Genomic DNA, 21,117 nt, shown 5'->3' with positions numbered 1-21,117 from the left:
TACATTTACACAATGGAATATTCCTCAGCCATTAAAAAGAATGAAACAATGCCATTTGCAGCAACATGGATGGACTAGGAGATTATTATACTAAGCGAAGTAAGCCAGACAGAGAAAGACAAATATCGCAAGATATCACTTATATGAGGAATCTAAAAAAATTATGTAAATGAACTTACTTACAAAGCAGAAACAGACTCACAGACTTAGAGAATAAACTTATCGTTATCAGAGGAGAAGGGTGTGGGGGAAGGATAGATCGGGAGTTTGGGATTGATAAGCATACACTGCTATAGTTAAAACACATAACCAACAAGGACCTACCGCATAGCACAGGGACCTCTGCTCAATATTCTGTAATAAGCTAAATGGGAAAAGAATTTTCAAAAGAATAGATACATGCATATGTATAACTGAATCACTTTGATGCACATGTGAAACTAACACAACATTGTTAATCAACTATACTCCAATATAAAATTAAAAAAATTTTTTTAATAAATAAATTTAAAAAAACATCATGAGACAAGCAGGAATGTTACCATAGTCATTTCTAGAATTTTCCATCTCACCAAAATAAACCACCAGAAGACAGCAGATGCCAAAGCATTTTCTAATCACTCCCCCTGCCATGCTTCTGTCCATTTCACTGGACATGCCTACCTCGAACCACTGCCCGTGGGACTGCATCTTGAGGATGACACAGGGGTCTGGTTTGGAAAGGGCGTCTCTGTCAGAAATGCCTTTGCATGCCACACGCAGCTCAACTTTGGTCAGGCAGGGGCTGTTAAAGATCCCCAGTGTGTTGGCAGCTGACTCATAAATGTTGCTCATCTTCTTCATTCTGTTTTAGGCAAGGAAAATAGGAAAAAAGACATGCCAGTCACCACAGTATTTGTCAAAGGAGAAAGCTTCCCAATCACCCTTCGGGAAAACGTTCCCCACACACTTTCGAGTACTGAATATATTAATTATCTAGCTTTGCACAGCAGAGTTAGAATTCCAGTGAAACAAACAAACAAAACCAAAAGGAAAAACAACCAAAAAACCCAATAGGTGCTAATAATGCACTTGGCTAAGAGCACTATTTTCTTATACGATTTGCATACATTTGCACAGTAAAAATTTTAGTCTGTGAAATAACGTTAATGAATTAGAGCAACAGACTGCAAACTGTAATCCAGTTCTATATTAAGTGCACAGCTTGTGTGAAATTTTACAGAGTTGTTGGTTAATCAATTTAATCACATCCCAAGTTGTTAAGATTCCCCCCATACCCAGCTCTCCTTTTCCTTCTGTGTGAGGGCACAGGGAAGGACATTGTCTGACCTGAAGGAACAGTCCAAATTTCCCTTCCAAACCCTGGCTCCCTTTCTCAAGATACTTTCAGCAAACCAGATCCAAGAGAGACCAGCATTTGATCTCCTGCCTCAAGTGCCAAGTCCATTCTCTCCTTTCCCTTCCCTGCTCCTGCTGTCACATCAGAAATGTGACTGTGACTGACCTATGGAAACAGCAGCCATAAGTAAGCCCTGTAGGCCTCCTTCTTGTCTTCGCATGGTCACCTTTCAATGCATCGCCAAGGCCCAGGGCTACAGGGAACCCCCAGAGCCCACCAGCACTCTCCTTCTCTGAGGAGGGCAGGGCCTGTTAAGGACATCAACAGCTCCTCTCAGGGTGAAATTGATATCTTTCTCATGAAATCCTGTTTCCCTATAAATTCCCTATGAGGAATGGCATTGGTATCCCACATTGGAATTTCTTCATCTATAAAATGAGGATAATCCCATCCCTCTCCCTTTCCTTCCTCTGCAAGTATGCAGTGAGACCCCTTGGCACCTGGTACCATGCTAGGTGTGGGTACACCATAACCTCTTACACACACGCACACACTCACACCCCAGCTGGTCTCTCCAAACTTAGCAGCTCGCTCTGTGCCAAAGCCAACCTTTTCCAATCTGGTAATGCCCCTCCCTCATGGCAGATGTCACTGGAATTTTCTCTCCCAGTGCTCCAACACAAGGCTCTCTACCCTCCCACCCTTCCTCCCTTCCACATTCCAACTTTCTAGTTCCCTATTTATCTAATTATTGTGAACATATGTTTTTCCCTATATATGCTGAAGGGAAGTTACACTGAATGCCAAAAAGTTATGTCCTAGAACAGAAGTGGACAAACTATGGCCTGTGTGTCCAATCTGGCTCGCCACCTGCTTTGATACATAAAGTTTTGTTGGAACACATGCCCAGTCACGCAATTGCATGTCGTGTGTGGTTGCCTCAATAGACTGCGGCTCAGAGTACTTGCAGCAGAGGTTACATGGCCTGCAAAGCCTGAAATACCTACTCTCTGGCCTCTTCAGAAAATGTTTCCCAATCTCTGCTCTAAAACATCAGGTAAGGGGAGTTTGCAGTTGGGAGGAGTTGGGATTCTGTTTCAATATGTGCTGTGGGATTAGTCTGAGGGTGAGAGTTGCTCTCTCCTCTATCATACTGAATATTAATTGGGACATTTGTTTTTCTACATACGAGAAAATCCAAGCTCAGAGGGGACTGGCACCTTGCCTGTGTCACATAGTTATTCTAATGGCAGAGCTAAGTCTGGAATGCCAGTTTTCTATCTTTTAGCCCACGCTATTTTTTAGCATATGTAAAACCTTTGGCTGGAGAATTGTTTGAATCTACCAAGTAACCGTGGATATGACAATATCCTTGATTTATTCATCCTCCATACAGAACCATTCCTTCTATTTTGAAATAAATTTTATTCATATATAGAAAATGCACAAATCATAAATGCGCAGCTTAATAAATGATGGTTCCTCTATTTTTACAGACTGAGAGCAGACCAATTATTACAGCAACATGGAAGGCAGAGCATATATGAACTTCAATTTATAAAAAAGTGCACAGAGAAGGAACAGACTAGTAGGAGGATGGCTTTGTATCAGATAGTGTTGGAAAAATGCTGTGAACTCTCTATCAACTTTGTGCTAAGAACAGCTTAGCCTTCCTGAACTCTGCTTTCCCAGAGCATTAACCGGTTCCTTCGATCCACACTGCTTTTCTGAGTTCTGCGTGGCCTCTCCTATCTCTGGGAGGCACTGCTACCTCTTCTAACTGGCCGTATCCTCACAGGCTTATGGCCATGCCCATGCCCTTTCCCTCCCTCCCTCTCTCTCTCTCCCCAAGACTATATTTTAGAGCTGTTTTAGGTTCATAGCAAAATTCAGAGGAAGGTTCACAGAGATCCCATGTGCCACCTTCCTCCTCCATTACATTTGTTAAAATCAGTGACCCTCCACGGACACATCATCATCACTCAAAGCCCACAGCTCACATCAGGGTTCACTCTCGAGGCTGCCCACTCCCTGAGTTCAGGCAAATGTATAAGGTGTACCCGCCGCTGTAGTCCCACACGGAGTAGCTTCACCATCCGAACAATTATCTGTGCTCCACTTACTCATCCCTCCCTAATCCTGGCAACCACTGATCTTTTCACTGTCTCCACAGCCTTTTCCAGAATGTTACAGAGGTGGGAGCCTTTTCAGACTGGCTCCTTTCATCCAGGACCATTGCCACCTTTCTATACAACACAAGCCTGGCTATAGAATGGAACCCACTCTCATGCCAAGTATTAATCGTAGGTTGTGATGGAAAAAAGACTGTCAAGGAGACACACAGTACCTTCCAGGGTCGAATCCTGGCTCCATCACTCACTATGTAACCTTGAGCAGGTTCTTGACCTCTCCTGTAGTAACACCTACCTTGAAGAGTTGCCGTGAAGGGCAGATGAAATGATACATTTGAAGTGATTAGCACAATCCCAGGTTACAGTAGATCCTCCAGAAGTGGAGTTACTACTATTCTAACCTGACTGCTCTGAAGATTAAATCACTCAATTCTCCAACTGCCAACTGGAACTCTCTTAGGTTTTCTGCTATAACTCCAGGATCAAGGTTCTACTTGACCCCTTAAACACATTGTCTTTGCAGCCCACACAGTCTGGGCATAACACTCTCCACCTAAGAGCACACAGCCACCTCCCAAATCAGCAGTTTGTCTGAGGAGTCATGCACATTAGATAATAACTCTCACACGTTCAGAAGGCAGATAATAAAACAGAAGTGACAATCTGATTACATAGGCCAAAAGCTGTCTAAAATAACTCAAAACTATTAGGAGAGCTTCTTGAAATATGGATTCTATGCCATAACCATGAATGGTAGATCCTAAACTGCAAGTGTACGTAGTCCTCCAAGATACTAGTTGGTAGTAAATTTAAATCACTTTTAAGTGAATAAACAAATGAACTGGGGCACATGTTCAGAGACCTTTTTTTAACCAAAAATTTTTATGAATCATTCTTTTAGGCAATGGCAGACATTTGGAGGATTTAGAGGTGGGAAAATGGACATGATGAAATAACCATTTGATAAAAATTAACCTACTGCCAATACAATGGCTGGATCAGAGGAGACTGTCTAAGGCTGCTATGCTGGTCACTGTTTGTTCCTCTTTTTCTTGTTGATTTTCCCCTTCTCCTTCTGCTCAAGGACCTAAGAGGCTGACCTCCACTGAATGCCAGCTCACTGTGGGTAGTTTCCTGCTGCAATGGTCTGAATGTCTGTGTCCCCTCACAAGATTCATATGTTGAAATCCTAACCCCTGAAGATGGTAAGATTAGGAGGTGGAGCCTTTGGGAGGTGATTAGGTCATGAGGGTGGAACCCTCACAAATGGCATTAGTGCTCTTATAAAAGAGACCCACAGAGCTCCCCAGACCCTCCTGCCGTGTGAGAACACAGTGGGAAGAGAGCCCTCACCCAACTATGCCGGCACTCTCACCTCAGGATGCCCAGCCTCCAGAATTGTGAGCCGAACCCCTATGTGACCCAGGTCCTGAAAGGCAACTCCATCTACAAGGCTCTCACTGCACTTTGGGAATACTGTTTCTTCCTCTAGCTCCTTTAGGCTTAAGGTCATGCTAGGGTTGGGGAAGCATAACCCCTTAGGTTTGGTCCCTGCCACCCATTGGCTGAGAGCAATCAGTCCAGGGAAAAAGGGCAGCCGTGAGCCATTCGCAGCTGACACTCACATCCACTGGGCACTGAGGGATGAATGCACTAACTTGATAAAGGGGAAGTGGGAAGAGCATCAACAGGGTCTATTTTACCACCGTGGTTAGTCTCCTTTAGGTCAGGGACTATTCCTTATACTTTATTGCATCCCAAATAGTGTTTACCTTGATAATATTTTGTAGAATGGTGATGAAACCACAATAAACCCTCACTTTGGGGGGTGGGAGGATAGGATATAGGACATGTCCATGCACAAATGAAAGCCATACCTAGATGGGCATACTGGAGATCATGAGTTCCTCCGGCTGCTCAGAGGTAGCAGCAGTCCTGACCTTGACTTTGGAGGTGGTATATAGGCCAGTGAAGTCAGACTGTTTGGCCTTGGCCGAGCTCACGCTCACTGCTGAAAGGTGATCACAAAATATGGCTCTGTCAACCAGTGATCAGCTACCTCCAGCCCCAGATAAGTGGAGTAAACAAGTAATTTCACACTCTGCTAGAGGACAGGATTAATACGGCCAGATTATCAATATATTTTCCATGGCCTATTTAAATCCTTTTGTTGCCTTCCATACAATACCCTGGTTTTACAGAGACTAATGTCTGCTGAGAATTACTTTAACGAAAGCTGACTTTTGGCCAATTTTAGAAGCAAATTATAATTGTCCTTTCACTTGGATAATTTTAAGTTATAAAAACCACCCCTTCTGCATATCCACACTTTCTAACAGGACAAACTGATCCTGAAACTTAATTAGTTTCTGAATGAGTTGCAAACAATGCCAAGACAAAAGAGAGCTCAAGTGGGAAGAGAATCAGCTTGGGTTCACAGGAGAATCAGCTGAGCAGAGCCTGTCTTAAAACTATGTTAAGAATAAGTGCATCATCTCTGTTCTGCTTGCTCTGGCATTATCTGGCCTTTTGAAACGTCACAGCACACCCAGGAAGGCTGCTATGCTGGATGTCTCTATTACACAGCATTTCCATCTCAGTGCAAGAGTATGACGGGACATCTGCTGTGTGCCTGGCGTGGCAGCGTATCCAGAGGCCCTGAGCACCATCAGCCGAGGAGAAGCCAGGTGTTCCCTCAACTTGTGGATTTATTTCCTATTCAACATTTCCTGATCTACCCTTAGATCAAAAGTAAATCTACTCTTAGGCGGCAAGTGCAGTGCTGGGCAGTAATGAGACAGACCATCTCCTGCACGTTCACATCCTGAAGCAGCTTCTCGGCTGTGCACCATCATGAATCACGTGGGGAGTTTGTTAAGACAGAGTTCCTGTTTCAAGAGTCTGGAGTGGGGCCTGAGACTGCTCCCAGGTGTCACTGATCCCGCTGCCTGTGGACCACACTTTAACTGCAAACCAAGCATTAATGAAATAAGGCAAACTGCCCTAGAAGTTGTTCATCTGAAGAACAGACACTCACATATGAGATGCAGATGGTATAGAGGACAAGAGTATGGAACCAGCATGAGAATATTTGATGCTAACCCGGACTCTGCTACTCTCTGGGTATGAGTTTGAGCGAGTTATTTGACTCCTTTCTGCCTTAGTTTTATAATGTGTGAAAAGGGAATAATAATAGCTCCCGTCTTGTAGAGTTGTCCTGAGAATTAAATGAATTAATCCTCATAATGTCTTCAGAAGAATAATGAAAGCGATTATTGTCCTTTTTAAAAATGACACCACCCTACAAATAACTCACTTTCATTCCACATATATGCACTACCAAACATAAAACAGACAGCTAGTGGGAAGCTGCTGCATAACACAGGGAGATCAACTTGATGACTGGTAATGACCTAGAGGGATGGGATAGAGAGTGTGGGAGGGAGGCTCAAGAGGGAAGGGATATGGGGATATATGTATAAATACAGCTGATTCACTTTGTTGTACAGCAGAAACTGGTACAACAGTGTAAAGCAATTATACTCCAATGAAGACCTCAAAAAAAAATCTATAAAATGAAAAAAAAAAAAAAGATTACAGAACAAGATTTGAACCCAGGCAAAATAAATAAATAAAAAAATAAAAATAAATAAAAATGACACCACCAAGTTCATGTAACGTTGATCAAGCTCTTATATATCTGCCAAGCACTCAACATTAAGTCATGAGATCCCAGAAGAATCTTCCACTTGACCCTCAGGATAATATGGGAGATCCTGTCAGGATGCTCGTTTCACAGGAAGGAAACTGCAGCTTAGGGAAATGAAACTATTCAGGCAAGAGTGATGAACAAGGGTTTGAACCTAGAACTCCAGGTCCAGAATTTAGGCTCTTAACCACTCTGCTCCACTCTCTTCCCTGTGGGAGAGCTACTTAAGAAGGCTCTCAATAGAAAAGGGAAACCTCCTACACTGTTGATGGGAACATAAATTGGTGCAGCCACTATGGAGAACAGTATGGAGGTTCCACAAAAAATTAAAAATAGAGCTGCCATATGATCAAGCTATCCCATTCCTGGGCATATATCCAGATAAAACTATAATTCAAAAAGATGCATGCACCCCTATGTTCACAGCAGCACTATTCACAGTAGCCAAGATGTGGAAATCCATTGGTAGATAAATGGATAAAGAAGTTGTGAGATATATACATATTTATATATATAAATACACACACATAGTTTAAAATTATATATATAAAATTTATAATTATATAATTTATTATTTATAATTTAATTTATAATTTATAATTTATTTAATAATTTATTTAATTATAATTAAACTTATAATTTATTTATAAGTATATAATATAATTTAATTAAATAGTCTATATATTTAATATATAATATACATATAATTATATATATTATATATATTAAATATATGTATTTATATTTATAATTATATATAATTTAAAATTATATATAAAATTTATAATTATATAATATAATTTAAAACATATTTGTAATTATATATAAATACATTTTTATATATAAATATACACACATAAATATATATTTATATATACTTATATATAAATACACACAAATTTTATATATTATATATACACATATATAATATGTTCTATATATGTACAATATATAATATATATACACACATATATGGAATATATATACTACATATAAATAGACAATACATAATATATAATATGTAAATATATTTATATAATATATTATATAGATATATATATAGATATATATTTATATCTACATAAATACACACACAATGGAATACTACTCAGCCATAAAAAAGTTTGCTGAGGGGGGTGGGGGAGGAATGGATTGGGAGTTTGGGATTAGGAGATGCAAACCATTATATATAGACAAGATAAATAACAAGGTCCTACTGAAGCACAGGGAACTATATTCAATATCCTGTGATAAACCATAATGGAAAAGGATATGAAAAAGTATATATGTATAACTGAATGACTCTGCTGCCTAGTCGAAATTAAGATATTGTAATTCAACTATACTTCAATTTAAAAAAGTTTTTTTTAAAAAGAAGACTCTCAATAAAAGTGGCATCTGGGGACTTACATCACACAACACTCCCCTGATGTTCCTGACTTACCTGGATCCCAAGTGTCACACTGCACTGCCCCCTCTCTCTTTCTGTCTATGCCCCTAAACTTCTAGCACCCTTCTCTATCAGTCCTCAAAATTGTTATATTCCTTATTTTTCTCTCCTTCATAGAGAGCCCTTTATTTTATAAATGAATCTTCCCTCTAGGTTCCTTTCCTCTCACAGCTTTCATCAAGACCTACCCTGCTCAGGCCCTCTTGGCTCCTGGTTTGGCAGCACAAACACTGAATCTTCCCACATGAGCCAAAAAGGGAGAAAAAAGCTGGGAACATTTACTCTTTTTGTTTTCATCAAGCCTAAAAGGCTCCAAAAATTTCTTTTAAAAATTGCTTGCTTTCCTAGCCACTAATACCAATGACACTGGTAACAAAGTGCACAGACAGTGTTTCACTTAATTCTGGAGACAATCTCTTGAGATGGGTATTGTCAGCCCCACTTCACGGATGTAAAAGTAAGACTCACAGTGGTTAAGGCACAGCTGCCAGGCGACAGTCAGGAATTAGGGCTGGGTCTGACAGACTCCACAATCTGTGTTTTTGACTATTTCTTATAAAATGATCTATACTGTTAATTAGCTTAATAATTATTTTCTTTCTAGATCATGCAAAGGCAAACTTCAAACCTGTTCCAATCTTAGTAAATCTCTAAGGTGTGTTGTGTGCATTAATGAGACTGTGCTCTAGCAGCCTTTAAAAATTCACTTTTCTTTTTTCCCCTTACTCTCAAGGCAACTCAAGTCATTTTGGGAACTCTCTTTGTAACAGTAACCTCACCAACAAGTTGAAGGGATGGGAACTCAGTGCTCCTACTTGGATGATTAAAACCAGTGAGCATCGATGAGTTGCAGATGGTGGGGCTACAGCACTTGCAAACCCAGAAATAAAACCACAGGAACCACAAAAGGCCATGGTGCTAATGAATAAGATTCAACACTGACAATATGTGGAAATGAATGTTTTTCTTGAAATACACTATGCCAAATCACTCAACTGCAGTAAATTATTATTTCAGTCATATCCTGACTTTCTAATTTCAGACAACCGAGAAACCAAAAGAAAAAAAATCCAGCAGAGATCCTATTTCCTGAAAAAGAGCTTTCTTGGGAAAATGTGCATAAGGAATCAGATATATCGATGTTCTAGGAACTTCTGGGCTCACATTTGTGTCTCTGACAATGAGTCATAAAGATGCGGTTTTTTTCTAGAAAGCAATTATGTCCATTGTAACACATTCATGTTAATTTTATAGCACTCAAATGTCACCCATTTTTAGGAGACAAACTGGATATACAAATTTAACTGGATGATCATAAAGGCCGACAGAAATTTTTAAAAGCGAAACACGAACAAAATGTCAAAGGAAATTGTATGAATGGTTGTCTCCTCCCTGTAACAGCCCCTTTTCCTACCACATCAAAGGCAACTATAGCTCCTGAATGAGAGAGAAAAAGCAAATTCAGATGACGTTTTATTATTTTGGCACTGAAATAATTCACTCCTGTTTCTCAGGCAACTAAATTTACCCAGCAGAAAGATCAAATCCCAGTCTTCTTTTGTTCAGTTATTTTCCCTTTTTAACATAATCACAGGGTAGATTCTTTCACTGTCACCTTAACAGGAAGCTGGGAGCTCACAAAATGAATTTTGTTCTTCTGGTCTCATATTTGTGGTTAAATTTAAAAGCAAACAGGAGCAACATTATTTTTATGTTCAACAGGAAAAACTATAGACAGTATATGTAGCCAGAGGCAATTTCTTAAAAAAGCACGATGATGGATCTACTGATGGGTCTTGTTCTGCTCCTGCACCTCCAGAAGGTGGGCATAGAAGGAAATTGCCTCCACATAATAAACGCCATATGTGACAAATCAACAGCCAACATCATTCTCAAGACTAAAAAACTGAAAGCACTCCAACAACAGGAACAAGACAAGGGTGACCCTCTCAGCACTATTATTCAACATAGTTTGGGAAGTGTTAGCCACAGCAATCAGAGAAGAAAATGAAATAAAAGGAATCCAAATGGAAAAGAAGAAGTAAAATTGTCACTCTTTGCAGATGACATGATATGACACACAGAAAACCCTAAAGATGCTACCAGAATACTGCTGGCACTTATTGATGAATTTAGTAAAGTAGCAGGATATAAAATTAATGCACAGAAATCTCTTGCATTCCTATACACTAACAACAAAAGAGCAGAAAGAGAAATTAAGGAAACACTCCCATTTACCACTGCAACAAAAAGAAAACACCTAGGAATAGAACTGCCTAAGGGGGGAAAAGGCCTGTATGCAGAAAACTATGACATTGATGAAAGAAATCAAAGATGATACAAACAGATGGAGGGGCATACCATGTTCTTGGATTGGAAGAATCAACATTGTGAAAATGACGATCCTACCCAAAGCAATTTACAGATTCAACGCAAGCCCTATCAAATTACCAACGGCATTTTTCACGGAACTAGAACAAGAAATTTTACAATTTGTATGGAAATGCAAAAGACCCCGAATAGCCAAAGCAATCTTGAGAAGCAAAGACAGAGCTGGAAGAATCAGCCTCCTTGACTTCAGACTAAGGCTACAGCAATCCAGGCAGTATGGTACTAGCACAAAGACAGAAATAGAGATCAATGGAACAGAATAGAGAGCCCAGAGATAAACCCGTGCACATATGGGCATCTTATCTATGACAAAGGAGTCAAGAATATACAATGGAAAAAAGACAGCCTCTTCAATAAGTGGTGCTGGGAAAATTGGACAGGTACATGTAAAAGAATGAAATTAGAATACTTCCTAACACCATACACAAAAATAAACTCAAAATGGATTAAAGACCTAAACATAAGGCCAGACACTATAAAACTCCTAGTGGAAAACATAGGCAGAACACTCTATGACATACATCAAAGCAAGATCCTTTTTGACTCACCTCCTAGAATCATGGAAATAAAATCAAGAATAAACACATGGGACCTAATGAAACATAAAAGCTTTTGCACAGCAAAAGAAACCATAAACAAGACAAGAAGACAACCCTCAGAATGGGAGAAAATATTTGCCAAGGAAGCAATGGACAAAGGATTAATCTCCAAAATATACAAGAAGCTCATGCAGCTTAATACAAAAAAGCAAATAACCCAATCCACAAATGGGCAGAGCTAAATAGACAGTTCTCCAAAGAAGACATGCAGATGGCTAATAAACACATGAAAAGTTGCTCAACATCACTCATCATTAGAGAAATGCAAGTCAAAGCCACAATGAGGTATCACCTCACATCAGTCAGAATGGCCATCATCAAAAAATCCAGAAACAATAAATGCTGGAGAGGGTGTGGAGAAAAGGGAAACCTCTTTCACTGTTGGTGGGAATGTGAACTGGTACAGCCACTATGGAAAACAGTATGGCGGTTCCTCAAAAAACTAAAAATAGAACTACCATATGATCCAGCAATCCCACTCCTGGGCATATACCCTGAGAAAACCATAATCCAAAAAGAAACATGTACCACAATGCTCATTGCACCACTATTTACAATAGCCAGGACATGGAAACAACCTAAATGCCCATCAACTGATGAACAGATAAAGAAGATGTGGCACATATATACAATGGAATATTGCTCACCCATAAAAAGGAATGAAGTTGAGTTATTTTTTGTAGTGAGGTGGATCGACCTAGAGTCTGTCATACAGAGTGAAGTAAGCCAGAAAGAGAAAAACAAATACCGTATGCTAACTTATATATGTGGAATCTAAAAAAATGGTACTGATGAATCCAGTGACAGGGCAAGAATAAAGATGCAGATGTAGAAATCGGACTTGAGGAGGTGAAACTGAAGCTTGGATAAAGTGAGAGAGTAGTACTGACATACATACACTACCAAATGCGAAATAGCTAGTGGGAAGCTGCTGCATAACATACAGAGATCAACACGATGATGGGTGATGACTTAGAGGGCTGGGATAGTAAGGGTGGGAGGGAGTTGTGGGAGGGAAGGGATATGGGGATATATGTATAAATACAGCTGATTCAATTTGTTGTACAGCAAAAACTGGCAGAACAGTGTAAAGCAATTATATTCCAATAAAGAGCTTAAAAAACAAACAAAAAAAACAAAAACAAAAAAAAGAGTTGCTTCTGCTTTGAATGACATCCTAGCATTAACAGGCTTTTGCTTAGTTGGCACAGGACAGCACTGTGTGTTCTGGGAAAGAAAAGGGGGGTTGGGTAGATGACAAAGTGTAAAAAGCATTATCTCTTAGGATACAGAACAAAACCTCTAGTTCAGTGCTGCCCAGTAGAAATATGTGTGATGAGGGACATTTTCTTTATCTACGCTGTAGAATAAAGTGGCCACGAGCACTTGAGCCTGGGCTAGTGCAACTGAGGAAATGAATGTTTAACTTTATTTAATTTTATCTTAAATTTAAATAGCCACCTGTGGCTCTTGGCTACCATAACTGACATGTCCTGGACATACTGTATAAAATTACTGTTCATAGCTTTCTTATCTTTTCTTTCCTTTGTTTCTCTGAAGACTGAAGTTGAATGCTGTTGCTCAAAAGAACCTTCCAACATGAATGCAATGTCAGGGACCTCACCTCAAAGCAAGTCATGGAAACATGACTTCTTTATAAGAGAAATCCACTTCCTACTCTTTTACTGGGCACAGAGGTGCTAAAAGGATTTAACAGGTCCCGGTTTGGCTCATAGGCTTTTCCTCGTTTGCCAGGGCCAGCTGATCAGTGGCGAACGATTGCAGTACTGCACAGAGACAGACTGCATGAGGAAGAGTGTGATTAATTAACAGCGGCTGCCATCCACATGCTGGTGGGAGGCGGGGCTGGGGGCAGGGGGGAGTGGCAGCTTAAAAAGATACTGGAGTGAAGCTCTCCTTAGAATTTTTTTTAACCTTTTATTTTATACTGGAGTATAGTTGATTAACAATGTGTTACTTTCAGGTGCACAACAAAGTGATTCAGTTATACATATACATGTATCTATTCTTTTTCAAATTCCTTTCCCAATTAGGTTGTTACATAATACTGAGCAGAGTTCCCTCTGATGTACAGTAGGTCCTTGTTGGTTATCCATTTTAAATATAGCAATGTGTACATGTCAATCTCAAACTCCCTAACTATCCCTCCCTCCCACCCTTCCCCTCTGGTAAGCATAAGTTCATTCTCTAAGTCTGTGAATGTGTTTCTGTTCTGTAAATAAGTTCATTTGTATCTTTTTTTTTTTTAGATTCCGCATATAAGCGATATCAGATGATATTTCTCCTTCTCTGACTTACTTCATTCAGTATGACAATCTCTAGGTCCATCCATGTTGCTGCAAATAGCATTATTTCATTCTTCTTAATAGCTGAGTAATATTTAATTGTATTTATGTATCACATCTTTATCCATTCTTCTGTCCATGGACATTTAAGGGGCTTCCAATGTCTTGGCTACGGTAAACAGCGCTGCAATGAACACTGGGGTGCATGTACCCTTTTGGTCCATGTTTTCTCTGGGTATGAGCCCAGGAGTGGGATTGCAGGATCATATGGATTAGTCTCCAAAATTTACAAGATTTACAGCTCATGCGGCTTAATATCATCAAAACAGAAACGCAATCGAAAAATGCACAGAAGACCTAAATAGACATTTCTCCAAAGAAAACATACACATGGCCAAGAAGCATATGAAAAGATGTTCAACATTGCTAATTATTAGAGAAATGCAAATCAAAACTGCAATGTGATAACAGCTCACACCAGTCAGAATGGCCATCATCAAAAAATCCACAAACAATAAATGCTGGAGAGGGTGTGGAGAAACATGAATCCTCCTACACTGTTGGTGGGAACATAAATTGGTGCAGCAACTCTGCAGAATAGTATGGAGCTTCCTTAAGAAGCTAGAACTTCTTTCTAATGTGGCTACCTTTATGTCTGATGTGTAATAATGTTTCTACAGACAGTTTCAAAATGGGAAAACATAAGCTTTGTGGCAAACGGCCTTGATAGAGTAGCAATGGATGAAAACAAATGAGAGATGAGAATTGAGGTAGAAGTACTATGTGAAGTGAATGTGATCTGGGGAGTGGAGAGAGGACTGCTGGAAAGGCAGGCTGTTCTGGAGGATAACATCGCATCTGTCTCAGATATTGGTCATAAGTACACATCATGATGCATCAGCAAGGAAGAAAGCCACGACAGACGTGGAAGGTGTGGTATCTGCATCTCAGCATTCAGGTATGGACACACACACATTCGTTCTCTCTCTCCCCCTCCCTCTCCTGTTGAATTTCCAGAGTACCAGAGTACAAGGTGGGACTGCCTTTGTGTAACAAAGTGAGAAATTTATATTCAGTGAAGGAGTCTGGAAAGGAAAGAAACAGTCTCCCCATGAGCACTGAGAACCTTCAAGGGTCCTCTGGCAGCAGGAAGAGATACTGACTGAATGGATCAAGTTTAGGCATCTGGGCAAGGCATGTGCAAGACATGATTAGATGCCGAGGAAACCTGACACATGCCATGCGTGTGGGGGCTGGGAGTTCTGTAGATTTCCACCTTCACTGTCTGTGCAGAGGACATGAACACAGGAAAACCTGCAGGCTCCAGTGCACACAGAGACCAGAGAAACAAGGGGCCAGGTGGAAAACCATCACAGCAACAATGAAACCAGCCACAATAACTGTTTTTGGATACTTGGGTGCCCAGCACTGTGCTCAGCCCTACCAGCTACACGATCACGTTCAATCCTTTCAATAGCTATGAAGTGTAACAGTATTATTTCAGTTTTACAGATGAGAAAACTGAGATTCAGAAAATCTAAGTAAATTCCTAGATCACATAGCCAAAAAACAAAGAGGGGAGGATTCATTTGTATTCTTCTTACCTCCAAAGTTACAAGATTCTCTCTCTAATGTTATTCTTCCTCTTCTGTACACTTTAACATCTTGGTTCAGATTCTAGTTTTATTTGAGTCCCTTAACGCCAATAGTCCCAGGGTTATATCTCATTCATTTATTCATTCAAAAAATATTTATTTAACTCTTCAAGTATGTGCTGAGAACCATGCTGGAACTGTGAGATACAAAGAGGAAAAGACAGGCCACCAACACCAAGGAGCTTGCAGGCAAATGGGAAATAAATAGATAACTATTTTTTTTTAATTTTTATTGGAGTATAGTTGATTTACAATGTTGTGTGAGTTTTTGAGTTACAGCAAAGCTGATAAGTTATACATAATATCCACTCTTTTTAAGATTCTTTTCTCATATAGATCATTACAAAGTACTGAGTAGAGTTCCCTGTGCTGTATGTTAGGTCCTTATTATTTATCTAATTTATATATAGTAGTGTATATATGTCAATCCCAATCTTCCATTTTATCCTTCCCACCCCATTCCCTCTTATTAACCATAAGTTTGTCTTCTACATCTGTGACTCTATTTCTGTCTTATAAATAAGTTCATTTGTACCATTTTTTTAAGACTGTATAAGTGATATCATATAATTTTGTCTTTCTCTGTCTGACTTTAATAATGACAATCTCTAGGCCTATCCATGTCTCTGCAAATAGCATTATTTCATTCTTTTTATGGCTGAGTAATATTCCATTGTAAATATATATAACATCTTTATCCATTCCTCTGTCATGGACATTTATGTTGCTTCCATGTCCTGACTATTGTAAATTGTGCTGCAACGAACCCTGGGTTGCATGCATCTTTTCAAATTAAAGTTTTCTCTGGATATACACATAGCAGTGGGGTTGCTGGATCATATGGTAGCTCTACTTTTAGTTTTTTAAGGAACCTCCATACTCCTCTACATAGCCAACAGCATAGGAGGGTTCTATTTTCTCCACACCCTCTGCAGAATTTATCATTTTTCGATTTTTTGATGATGCCCATTCTGACCAGTGTTTAGGTGATACTGCATCAAACTGTAGTTTGATTTGCATTTCTCTAATGATTAGTGATGTTAAACATTTTTTCATGTAACTTTTTGGCCATCTGTATGTCTTCTTTGGAGAAATGTCTATTTAGATCTTCTACTCATTTATCAATTGGGTTGCTTGGTTTTTTTATATTCAGCTGTATAAGTTGTTTGTATATTTTGGAGATTAACCCCTTGTTGGTCACTTCATTTGAAAATATTTTTCCCATTCTGTGGGTACTCTTTTCATTTTGCTTATGATTTCCTTTGCTATGCAAAAACTTCTAAGTTTAATTTAAAAAATTAATTTGTGTCTTTGTTTTTATTTTCATTATTCTAGAAGGTGGATCAAAAAAGTTTTTGCTGTGATTTATGAAAGAGTGTTGACCAGTGTTTTCCTCTAAGAGTTATTTATTTACTTATTTGTTTATTTATTTATTTGGCTGTGTTGGGTCTTCGTTGCTGCACACAGGCCCTCTCTAGTTGTGGCGAGTGGGGGCTACTCTTCACTGTGGTGCGCAGGCTCCTCATTGCTCTGGCTTCTCTTCTTGTGGAGCATGGGCTCTAGGAACATGGGCTTCAGTAGTTGTGGCACATGGGCTCAAAAGTTGTGGCTCTCGGGTTCCAGAGTGCAGGCTCAATAGTTGTGACACACGGGCTTTGTTGCTCCACAGCACGTGGTATCTTCCTGGGGTAGGAATCAGATCCATGTCCCCTGTATTGGCAGGTGGATTCTTAACCACTGTGCCACAGGATTCCTCCCATCATGAAATGAGATGGTATCAATTGATATATGTGAGTGTCCATGCTTCCCCTTTTTCTTTGTGCTTAGTCTAGTTCCACTTGCTCACAGGGTGCTATGGAGAGGCCTCGCACCTGGCACTTCAAACCAGAGTTGCTCATGGGAAATGGCTGCATCCACACCTCAGCTGGAGGGGCCGTGTGCCTCCTCTAAGAGTTTTATATATAGTATCTGGCCTTAAATTTAGGTCATTAATGCGTTTTGAGTTTAATTTTGTGTACGGTGTTAGGGAGTGTTCTAATTTCATTCTTTTACATGTAGCTGTCCAGTTTTCCTAGCATCATGTATTGAAGAGGCTGTCTTTTCTCCAGTGTATATTCTTACCTCCTTTGCCATAGATTAGGTGATCATAGGTGCATGCGTTTTGCTTTAGACTTTCTATCTGGTTCCATTGATCTATTTCTATTTTTGTGCCAGTACCACACTGTTTTGATTACTGTAGCTTTGTAGTGTAATATGAAGCCAGGGAGCCTGATTCCTCCAAATGTGTTTCTTTCTCAAAATTGCTTTGGGTATTCGGGGTCTTTTGTATTTTCATACAAATTGTAAAACTTTTTGTTCTACCTCTGTAAAAAATGCCATTGGTAATTTGATAGGGCGTTGCATTGAGTCTGTAGATTGCTTTGGATAGTATAGTCATTTTTACAATATTGTTTCTTCCAATCCAAGAACATGGTATAGCTCTCCATCTGTTTGTGTCATCTTTGATTTATTTCATCAGCAACTTATAGTTTTCTGAGTAGACATCTTTTGCACCACTTAGGTAGGTTTATTCCTAGCATTTTATTCTTTTTGATGCAAAGGTAAATGGGATTGTTTCCTTAATTCCTTTTTCTGATCTTTCATTAGTGTATAGGATGCAAGAAATTTCTGGTATTAATTTTGTATCCTGCAAATTTACCAAATTTATAGATGAGTTCTAGTAGTTTTCTGATAGCATCTTTAGGGGTTTTTTTTTATGTATAGTACCATGTCATCTGCAAGTAGTGACAGTTTTACTTCTTTTCCAATTTGGATTCCCTTTCTTTTTCTTCTCTGATTGCCATGTCTAGGACTTCCAAAACTATGTTAAATAAAAGTGGCGAGAGTGGAATCCTTGTCTTGTTCCTGATCTTAGACAAAGTGCTATCAGTTTTTAACCACTGAAAATGATGTTTGCTGTGGGTTTGTCACATATGACCTTTATTATGTTGAGGTATGTTCCCTCTAGGCCCACTTTCTGGAGAGTTTTTATCATAAATGTGTGTTGAATTATGTCAAAAGATTTTTCTGTATCTATTGAGATGATGATATGGCTTTTATTCTTCAGTTTGTAAATGCGGTGTATCACATTGTTTGATTTATTTATATTGAAGAATCCCTGCATCCCTGGGATAAATCCCACTTGATCATGGTGTATGACTCTTTTAATGCATTGTTTGATTTGGTGTGCTAGTATCTTGTTGAGGATTTTTGCATCTATGGTCATCAGGGATATTGGCCTATAAGTTTCTTTTTTTCTGGTATCTTTGTCTGGTTTTGGTATCAGGGTGATGGTAGCCTCATAGAATGAGCTTGGGAGTGTTCCTCCCTCTGCAGTTTTTTGGAATAGGTGGAGAAGAATAGGTGTTAACTCTTCTCTAATTGTTTGGTGGAATTCACCTGTGAAGCCATCTGCTCATGGACTTTTGTTTGTCAGAGGTTTTTAAATCACAGTTTTGATTTCAGTACTTGTGATTAGTGTTCATATTTTCTATCTCTTCCTGGTTACATCTTAGAAGGTTGTAACTTTCTAAGAATTTGCCCATTTCTTCCAGGCTGCCCATTTTATTGGGATACAGTTGCATGTGGTAGTCTCTTATTGTCCTTTGCACTTCTATGGTGTCAGCTGTAACTTCTCCTTTTCTATTTCTAATTTTGTTGATATGAGTCCTCTCCCTTTTTTTCTTGATGAGTTGGGATATTTATCAATTTTATTTATCTTCTCAAACAACCAGCTTTTAGCTTCATTGATCTTTGGTACTGTTTTCTTTGTCTCTATTTCATTTATTTCTGTTCTGATCTTTATGGTTTCTTTCCTTCTACTAATTTTGGGTTTTGTTTGTTCTTCTTTCTCTAGTTACTTTAGGTGTAAAGTTAGACTGTTTTAGATTTTTCTTGCCTCCTGAGGTAAGATTATATTGATATAAATTTCCCTCTTGGAACTGCTTTGGCTGCATCCCTTAGCTTTTGGATTGTCATGTGTGTGTTGTCATTTGTCTCCAGGTATTTTTTGACTTCCTCTTTGATTTCTTCAGGGATCCATTGTTTGTTTAGTATTATATTGTTTAGCCTTGATGTGTTTATATTTTTTACAATTTTTCCCTGTAATTGATTTCTAATCTCATAACGTTGTGGTTGGAAAAGATGTTTGATAGGATTTCAATTTTAGATTTACCAAGGCTTGATGTATGTATGGCCCAAGATGTGATTTGTCCTGGAGAATTTTCCATGTGCACTTGAGAAGAAAGTGTATCCTGCTGCTTTCAGATGGAATGACCTATAGATATTAAGTCTATCTGGTCTGTGTCATTTATAATTTTGTCTGGATTGTTTGCCCATTATTTTAATTGGGGTGCTAAAGTCTCCCACTGTTATTGTGTTACTGTCACTTTCCCATTTTATGCCTATTAGTATTTGCCTTATATAGAGAGATGCTCCTAAGTTGGGTGCATATATATTTACAATTGTTATATCTTCTTCTTGAATTGATACCTTGATCACCTTGTATCTTTTAACAGTCTTTATTTTAAAGTCTATTTTGTCTGACATGAGTATTGCTACTCCAGTTTTCTTTTAATTTCCATTTGCATGGAATATCTTTTTCCATCCCCTCACTTTCAGTTTGTATGTTTCCCTAGGTCTGAAGTGGGTCTCTTGCAGACAGCATGTATACGGGTCTTGTTTTGTATCCATTCAGCCACTCTATGTCTTTTGGTTGCAGCATTTAATCTATTTGCATTTAAGGTAATTAACAATATGTATGTTTCTATGGTCTTTTTCTCAATTGTTTTGGGTTTGTTTTTGAAGGTATTTTATCTTCCCTTACTCTTTTGTTCTCTTCTCTTATGGTTTGATGACCATCTTTAGTGTTGTGTTTGGGCTGCTTTTTCTTTTTTGTGTATGTATCTATTGTAGATTTTTGATTTGTCATTACCATGAGGTTTTGACATAGCCTTCTATATATGTACAAGGTTGTTTTAAGTTGCTGATCTCTTTCCTGCCTAGAGAAGTTCCATTTGTTGTAAAGCTGGTTTGGTAGTGCTGAATTCTCTTAGCTTGTCTGTAAAGCTTTCAATTTCTCTGTCGAATCAATGAGAGCCTTGCTAGGTACAGTATTCTTGGTTGTAGGTTTTTTCCTTTCATCACTTTAAACATATCATGCCACTCCCTTCTGGCCTGCAGAGTTTCTGCTGAAAAATCAGCTGATAACCTTCTGGGGATTCTCTCATATATTATTTGCTGCTTTACCCTTGTGGCTTTTCATGTTTTTTTCTTTGTCTTTAATTTTTGTCAATTTGATTAATATGTGTCTTGGTGTGTTCCTTCTTGGGACATGGGACTTTGCACTTCTTGGACTTGAATGAGTGTTTCCTTTCTTATGTTAGGCAAGTCTTTTGTTATAATATCTTCAAATATTTTCTCAGGCCCTTTTTCTTTCTCTTCTCCTTCTAGGACCCATATAATGTGAATGTTGGTGTGTTTAATGTTGTCCAAGAGG

General features: G+C 38.9%; 1 protein-coding gene across 1 annotated transcript in view; it reads right to left on the bottom strand.

Moving 5' to 3' along the window:
* The window catches only part of CPNE4 (copine 4), a 546,940-nt gene that overhangs the window by 378,262 nt on the left and 147,561 nt on the right, over positions 1-21,117 (bottom strand). Inside the window, exon 2 of the mRNA XM_057739418.1 lies at positions 664-844. Coding sequence (XP_057595401.1) covers positions 664-843 — 180 coding nt within the window. The 5' untranslated portion in view covers position 844. The remainder of the gene's footprint in view (positions 1-663; positions 845-21,117) is intronic.

Source organism: Hippopotamus amphibius, chromosome 6, assembly GCF_030028045.1.
Source record: "Hippopotamus amphibius kiboko isolate mHipAmp2 chromosome 6, mHipAmp2.hap2, whole genome shotgun sequence".
Lineage (NCBI taxonomy): Eukaryota > Metazoa > Chordata > Mammalia > Artiodactyla > Hippopotamidae > Hippopotamus > Hippopotamus amphibius.
Note: the sequence above shows the minus strand (reverse complement) of the source record. Positions and strands in the feature narration are given on the sequence as shown.